The following is an 8413-nucleotide window of genomic DNA, read 5'->3' as shown; positions in this document are numbered from 1 at the left end:
TAAGGGTCTTTTTCTCACGTCTCCCTTTCAGCGCTGAAAGTGAATAAATGTGTTTTTGATTTTAAGAGGAACTCTTGGCTGTTTTTTGACTCTCTTCCTCCGTGCATCTNTCCTGATCCCGTGTGAGGACGGAGAGCAGGTGTTTCAGTATTCTGGGAATTTTTATCTGTCCTTAACAGGACCAACAAAATCTCAAACAAGAAGTGAAGTGAAATTTATTTATATAGCACTTTTCAGCAGCAAGGCGATCCAAAGTGCTTTACAACTCAAGAAGAATCAAAACTCCTGACTATTGGCCAGATACAAGAGAGATACACTTTTTTTCAGATAAAAGATGATTTTTTTTCATGCTGGTGAGAGATGGCAGTCTTTATTTTCTAACTGGTACTTCAGCATTCACAATATTGTTTTCCTGTTTTTTTTTTCAACCATGTGTCCATGTTTATGTGTGGAACCAGTCACAGATGGGACCAGATTGAGTTGTGGAGATTTAAAAAGTCTTTAGCCAATGGCTTTTCAGGATGACACACCTAGATGTTCAAGTCCCCAACAGTTAAGCTTTGATCATGTTTAGTGATCACTTCATTAAATCAGAGAAGTCATTTAAGAAGTCCTTATTATACTTAGATGGTCGGTACATCACTGCACACAGGACAAAGTAAGAGCGACCCAACTCAAACATAATCAACTCAAAGCTGGAGGAGGGGATCGGTGTCTAGAGCTACTTGCATTTAAACATGTTCCTAAAGACAATCGCTGTAGCGCCCCCAGAACACATCACTCCTGTTCTGGCTGCTCTTCACTGGCTCCCTGCATGCTACAGAATGGATTTTAAAATTCTTTTGCTTATTCTCTTAATGTACAGCACCTTGGTCAAGCATGTGTTGTTTTTAAATGTGCTTTATAAATAAATTTGATTTGATTCTCTTTTTTTTTCATACGTTTTTTGCAATCTAATTACTTTGGCTACTTTGTACTAGTTTGGCCTTTCATACATGTACATCAAAAGGTTCAGGAGATTAAAGTCAGTTCATAAATTATACGAATAAATACATTAAAAGGCCTAACATTCCTTAAAGGAATATCACCTGCTGCCTTTCATGCCAGAGTTTTAGACTAAGATCCTCTTATGATGAGAATAATTGTAAAATTGACAACATTATAGCCATTTCTGTGTTGGCTAAGTTTGATTAGCTGTAGTGGCTGTATTAAATTCAATTTATTTTAAAAGTTAATCAGTTGTAGATGTGCATTCAGTGATTAGTTCCTGAGTTTCATTATATTCTATCCAGTGGTATATGAGATGTTTTACTAACAGATGAATAGAATTGACTCCAGTAGATAATGGCCAATTTTTAAGCACAGATCTTGTGTAATCAGTTAGGGCTCCAAGAATCTGTTAGGGACGACTCTCAGTTGCCACCCCATCAAACTATAGTTAAAACAAGAAAACATGTTTATGCTTGTTTGAGGTAGATTTTATGCCAACATAGTGGAAATTACTTTGAAGAAAGACTTATCCTAACAACTGAAAAAAAAAAAAATTGTATAATGTAGCATTGAACCGCCATCTGATGATATTTTCAACTTAGTTAATAAAAGGCTAACCATTCCTTTAAGAAAAGTCTAACACCTGTCGCCTATCAGGCACGATGTTTTAGACTGAGATTACCCTCTGTTAAGAAATGACAAAGTTGTAGTGTTATTGGTCAAACCTTGAAAATAAATGTTATCAATCTGCAATCTGATGCAATATTACAATATTTCATGACAAGTCGACTGATTAATGCCAATGCTACAAACAAACAAACCCAACAACATAGATACATTGACACAGACAAAAACATTATTGCCCCACTTATAGAGGTGGGCAATAAAAACTGTAAAAGAGAACAGTTCTACTCACCCACAGTACCTGGTATCTCCACAAAAGCAGGTTTGGCAGCAGAAGGAGAAGCCACTAGGCCAACAGGAACAACCTCAAAGCTTGGAGTTATGTAACGTTCTCCAGGGGTCTCTGTCAGTTCATGAAAAACTTCCTCTCTTGCTGTGGTAGTCTCTGTTCGAGCTGGTTCCGCTGGTGGAGAGGGCAGCACTGCTTCAGATGGATCTCCAGAAGAAGCTCCGTAAAAGAAGGTGGTTGCTGTGGATGTGTCGGTATCCCCAGAGTAAGAGTCACTGGTGCTGCCACTTTCTTCTCCACTGTACTCCACCGTACCCCGGGCAAGCTCCTGAGACACTTTACTCTCTTCAGATTTTCTTCTCAATAGATCACCATCCAGGAATGTTACACTGCCTTCCTCTCCACTTGCAGAGAACTCTGATCCAGAGGCTCCTGATCCAGACATTTCGTATCTAGAACCAGAAAAGTAACTTGAGCTTCCAAACCCAGACAAGTGTCCTCCGCTTCCCTGTCCATAGTTGTAGAACACAAACCCAGACGCCTCCTCAAGTTCTCCAGAAGATGATCCACTGAGTTCAATGAAACCTGAACCCACAAAGGTCACGCCAGGAAAGAACTTGGACTCACCTCCAGAGGATGAACCACTGGGATCTCCACTTCCTGATCCTGAAAAGTCTCCAGAGCCACTGAATACCAGGGGGTCCTCACTAAGCTTGTGCTCCTTTTGGGTAACTGTAGTATCAGTGAGTTTATCATCAATCAATAAGATCTTAAGATCTCCACTTCCAGAAAGCTCTCCTGATGGTCGGCTTCCAGAAGAAAAGCTTGAGGAGAAACCACTGAAACCAGAAAGGTCCTGGCCTGAAATTAAATCATATGGCACACCATAGAACTGTTCGCTTTCCCCAGAGCTGTCTATGGAAGAACCACTTTCTGTAGATCCAAAACCAGATCTAGACCAGGACCGATCACCGCTACCACTAGTTTCTCCAGAACCTGTTCCAGATGAAGGGAAGATAGAGATTATTGTGCTTCCCTTTCCAGCTTCCTGATGTCCTCCTGAAGATGATGCCTCTCTTGACACAATGTTATCAGTTCCAGAAAAAACAATGGTGATGTCCGATCCTTCTCCGCTGAGACCTGATCCTGAACCATCTGTACTGCTAAAACCAGATGTTCCAGAACCAGACAGGTCTCCAGATATGATTTGGTTTCCAGAGGTAACCTGGTCTCCAGAACCAGACAGATCTCCAGAGGTAACCTGGTCTCCAGAACCAGACAGATCTCCAGAGGTAACCTGCTCTCCAGAACCAGACAGATCTCCAGAGTGATCAACTGCTATGTTATCAGCTACAGACCCTGAGCCAAAGTCTCCTGAGCCAGAGCCAGAGACTGAGCCTGAAATCTCCACAGGTATGGGAATAATGATGGAAGAAGCATCTAAAAAAAAGAAAAAGTGTGGGATTTGTGGGTTAAATGCTAGAACTTTGGACAGGTCTCATAAGATTTATTGATGATGACCCAGTGATCAGAACTTACCAAGACGTGACAAATCAGTTACTGATGTCTGGTTAAGTTGAACCTCATCAGTAGTTGGAATCTTCATTTCAGTTTCATTTGCTTTAAGCAGAAAGCTTGCTGCAAGGGTTAGGCAATAAGAGAAAACAATGACGGACACATTATTGAACACTGAACAAAGCTTCAAAATGAGTCTATAAAGTGTTTACCTTGAAAACAGTATGCATCAAATTTAGCATCAGGTTCAGGGTAGCCTGTCTGGTTGGGGTGTGCATACACTGTGTGCACCCCTGATTTTCCTCCTCCACACTCAGAACGTGGGTTGTTGATGGGGTAACGACTGCTCCGATCCAGTAGCCAGCCTGCACGACACTTATCAAAACCCATTTTCCAGGCTGCATAGAGTTGTCCAGTGGAGGCCAACACTGCCCCTTGCTTCTGACAGCTAGAAGCAGCCTCGTCATAAGTGAAACCTTCAGCAGATCTCACATGGAAAACCTCTCCTGCGAAGCAGAAGAAGAAGAAGATATATTGGTGCCCTTACGAGAGTTAAACATGTCCAGGTAAGACAAGTAATGAGGTCATCCTGCCATCTATCCATTCATCCATTTTCTTTACCAGGTTTTTCCTTTCCGTGTTGCGGAGCAGCTGGTGCCTATCTCCAGCAGTCACTGTGAGAGAGGCAGGGGACACCCTGGACAGGTCCCAAGTCCATCACAGGGACAAACAAGACAAAAGCCATTCATACTCACTCACACCTAGGGACAATTTAGAGTTACCAATTAACCTTACATGCATGTTTTTGATCTGTGGGAGGAAAGCCATGCATGCATAGAGAAATCATGCTAACTCCACATAGAAAGGCCAGGAGGTGAACCTGGGACCTTCTTACTGTGAGGCAATAGTGCTAATTACTGTTCCACTATGCTTAGATTAGTTATGAATCATTCACCATCGAGCCCTTCAGTGTAGCAGTAGACATCGTATTTCTCATCTGCTGGTCTTCGGCCATATGACCGAATGCCAGGTTGATCTCCCAGATCTCCAGCACACTTCTGTCTTGGGAAAACAATGGGGTACCTTCACAACAGCAAATATGAGTCAAGTTTCCAAAAAGAATGGCCTGATTTAGTCTGAAAGCACATTTCGGGTGTACCTTACTGTCTGGTCTGCAAGCCATCCTGCGTCGCACTGGTGATACCCGGCGTCGTATGCTGCCTGCAGTTGCTGCAGCGAGGCGATGGAGCCTCCCACACTCTGACAGGCCAACTGGGCCTCGACGAAGCTGAAGGCATAGCGGCCAGCATGTGAACGGTAATGAAATGTCACACCTGCATTTTGAAGTAAAAAAAAAAAAAAAGTGAAGTAGACCTTACAGTCCTGTGCAAAAGTCTTCAACCATCCTTTTTTTCCTTTTTGTGTTGCCAAGGAACCAGATTATCATGACATCTTTAAAAGCTGTCTCAATTTGTAGTTGTCAAAGCTTTTTGAAGGGCTTTAATAAATTTGATGTTTTATTCATTTTCAGTCCAGTCCTAGTATCAGTCCATTTTCATGAAGAAAAAAAAAACCTTAATGCTCACCTAGGATTTCTTTTTAAGTTCACCTAAACTCAAGAAATGATCCATTATTGAGTCTACAAAAAGCAGAGAACTGAGGCAAAATGCAAGAAAAAATTGTAGCTATAGTCGCTACTACTAACAAACTATTAAATGTGAAGTTAAAGTCATGTGAAATGTCAAGTTAACAAAGTTTCACAGACAAGTTTGTCGCTGGTTGTCACAGCTCCGTCTGTTCATGCCACGCCTCTTGCCTCTAGTCATGCCACAGCCACGTAACCTTCCACTCCCAGTTCCAAGCCACACCCATGTACCATGCCCATGTAATCATTGTCATTCGTTTCACCTGTTCAAGCCAGTATATATACTCACAGCTCCCAGTCATGCTTTGCCAGATTATTGAAAGCCTCACAGCAAGTAGATGTCCAGCGTTCACGTTTCGTTCATGCCTGATCTCGACCTTTGCCTGTTCCTCGACCACCGTCTCTTGCCTGCTCCTTGCCTGATACTGCTTTGGACTCTGACCTCTCGTTACGGACCTCGCTACGCTCACCTGGACCTCGNCCCTTTGGATTTGCCCTCTCTGGTTTTGGCTTCGGACTTCTGACTCTCTGGTAACGACCCCACGCCTGTACCTGGACTTTCCCTCTTGCCTCAGTCCCTTTCGGACAAGCCTGTCCGCATCTAGTTACCGAGCTAAGGAGGACTTACCTGTTCTGGTCCCAATCCACGACGGTCACGTGAGTGCGCAGTTCAGAGCTTCTGGTCCCGATCCTCCTCTTTCCATAATAAAATCCTTAAAACTTCGTTACAGTGTTGCGAGTCTGAATCCTGTCAAGTCCTGCCTTGTCAGCTGGTAAGGGGATTCTCTCTGAGCTGTTACCAAAAAGGTCACCATATCTGTCTAAGCTGTGCTGTACGCTCTTATAAAACAAGAAACAGCGTAAGTGAAGAACAAAAGAAGTGTTAGTGATAAAATTCTAATTCCAGCAGATGAACAGTATCTTAAAGTCATATCTGACAGTACCTGGAAGAGGCATCATCCTTCTGTTGATCACCTAAGTTTTCAGCTAAATGCTCATCCTTTCAGTGAAACAGTGATTTTTTTTTTTGTCTGTCAGAAAGCCTTATTTCGGGGATTTTTCTTAGACAATCAAATAAATTGGATCAAATTGAGTCTACCAGGCTACTGGTAACAAAGAGTTCAAAAATCTCATTTAAAATGGGTCCTTTGTTAAGTTGTCTGTTAAGTCTGGCCCCTTGGAAACAAAACTGGATGATGTGAGAGGTTAAATGCTTTTTAACTGTATTGTAATTAGCTCCATTACTGACCAGCTGGAGACACCATAAAGGTTTCACTGGGGTCTTTGTATACATCTGGCTGGGAGGTGGCGGCCTCAATCAGGTCCATGATGATCTCTGTGATGTTTGGTGGCTGAGGCATAGTCAGCTCAGTTTGGCTGTCCGTGTATGTGAAGTTCAGATGAATCAGCCGTTGGGTCTCCACTTCTCCCACTGCCTCTCCCTCGGTGGTCATATTGTTGAAGAACATCTCTGGAGTCTGGGTCACTGAGGTAATGGTCAGCATGCCACTTCCTTCATCCGTGCCTGAACCCTCTTCACCAAGGGAGTCTAAAAGTTACAGAACAACAACTCCTATCCATGTCTGTAAACAGGTACAACTGCCAAATTAAAAGTTTTATTCATTCAGATCATTTTTGCTTCATTTCACAGATGTGGAGTCAATGATACTAAAACTCCATTTCGCATCACCCAGCCAAGGAACACATCAGGTTGTCATAGACTTAAGTAAAACTCATTTCTGTAGCTTTAACAAAAAGCCTTTTGGTTTATTAAATGGAAACACCAAAAAACTGTTGTCATTCACGTGTTTAAGGTTTTTGTTAAGGTGACTGAGTTCTGCCTTAAAATTTACCAGCATTCAGACAGCAACTGGTGTTCAGCCTTCTTTATCCATCCCCCAGATACGTATGCTTCACTCAAATCTGACTGGCTGCCATCCAAATGACATGAAGCATAGATTAGGGATGCCGGATTAATCCAATCAGTACTTTTAATTTAGTTCTGTTTGGGTCAATACTAATTCCAGTATCAAAATGGTACTTGAAGTTTCAAAATTGAATTCTGATTTTACAAGGAGTTTCTATTCAACTCAAATGCAATTTTAAAAGGTGGTGTCAGTTTTATTTATTGTGCATTTATTAAATCAGCCTGTAAGATGATGAGTCCCACCCCATAGTGGTGTCTGTGCAGAAAAAGTGTTGGAGGTTTTATATTTATCTGCGTTAAACTGTACTAAAATAAATTATATTAGAATGGGATTGGTTGGATTCAGGAATGATCTTTAATGATTTGGGTTAAATTAGATTATAGCTTAATTAAACAGAACTTTTTTTTTTGTTTGTTTGTTTGTTAGTTGTTTTTTTTTTTTGGGGGGGGGGGATGAATAATTTATCAATATTTTATAATTAATTGAATTTGAAGACCCCCGCAACCCAAAATGGAGAAGCGGGTAAAGGAAATAGATGGATGGATGAATTTGACAACAATAAATTCAATCTTAATTGAACTGCATATAAATGAAGTTCTTATAAAACTTGCTTTTTTTAGTGTAACCTAATTAACCTAATTTAATTCAATTTAACTTTTTTTATTTAGAATTAAATTATCTGGAAGGGGATATAACTGGCTTCAAATTTTTATTTTAATTTTGAATTAAACTAATTGAACTGGATGAAAGTCCATTAGCATTTTTATGTATTATTTTAGAATTGATTAGATGACAGTAGATTATAATGGGCCTAAACTGGATTGTATTAATTTTGGAGAAACTGGATGGAATCAAACTGGATTTGATGGAACACATTTTCGGCTTGTCGTCTCTGTAAAGTGACTTTATCTTTGTTGTGAAGTGGCTTTCTACTAATGACACTAAACTAAACTAACTGAAAAATAAGTTTTAGGCAACGCTTCATTGAATAAGTGCACCAATTTTGCTTAGTCAATTATCTTTTTCTCAGTTTATAACCGCACACTTGATGAAAACTATTGAAGCTTTTTATTAAAACCACCTTCCAACTAATTTTACTCTCTGATCTTTAAAGTTCGGTAGTTAAAGCATTACCTGTATTACCTGGATTCATCTATATTGCTTCATCTCTTAAAAAAATTTAATACTGAGAACTTCAGTGGCTCCATTTTTAGTCAAATACCTGGCCTACCTGTGTAGCAGAAGGCATCATAGCGGGACTCAGGAAGTGGGTATCCTGTCTGGTTTGTGTGCAGATAAACAGTTCGCACCCCCAGCAGACCCCCTCCACACTGTGGCCGGCGGACACTGATAGGATAGCGGATGCTCCCGTCTCTGAGCCAGCCTGCGTTGCAGACATCCATCCCATCCTTCCAGGCCAGG

The 8413-nt window shown here is 41.1% G+C and overlaps 1 protein-coding gene across 1 annotated transcript in view; it reads right to left on the bottom strand.

The window, feature by feature from the left end:
• LOC108228595 (aggrecan core protein) overlaps nt 1-8413 on the bottom strand; it is a 30403-nt gene that overhangs the window by 14174 nt on the left and 7816 nt on the right. Inside the window, exons 5-11 of the mRNA XM_037979922.1 lie at nt 8223-8400; nt 6313-6612; nt 4578-4833; nt 4374-4501; nt 3631-3924; nt 3443-3541; nt 1907-3343 (exon numbers count right to left, since the gene is read on the bottom strand). Of these exons, the coding sequence (XP_037835850.1) occupies nt 1907-3343; nt 3443-3541; nt 3631-3924; nt 4374-4501; nt 4578-4833; nt 6313-6612; nt 8223-8400 (2692 nt within the window). The remainder of the gene's footprint in view (nt 1-1906; nt 3344-3442; nt 3542-3630; nt 3925-4373; nt 4502-4577; nt 4834-6312; nt 6613-8222; nt 8401-8413) is intronic.

Source organism: Kryptolebias marmoratus, linkage group LG15, assembly GCF_001649575.2.
Source record: "Kryptolebias marmoratus isolate JLee-2015 linkage group LG15, ASM164957v2, whole genome shotgun sequence".
Taxonomy (NCBI): domain Eukaryota; kingdom Metazoa; phylum Chordata; class Actinopteri; order Cyprinodontiformes; family Rivulidae; genus Kryptolebias; species Kryptolebias marmoratus.
The sequence above is the reverse complement of the archived record's forward strand: the minus strand, read 5'-3'. Positions and strand labels throughout refer to the sequence as shown.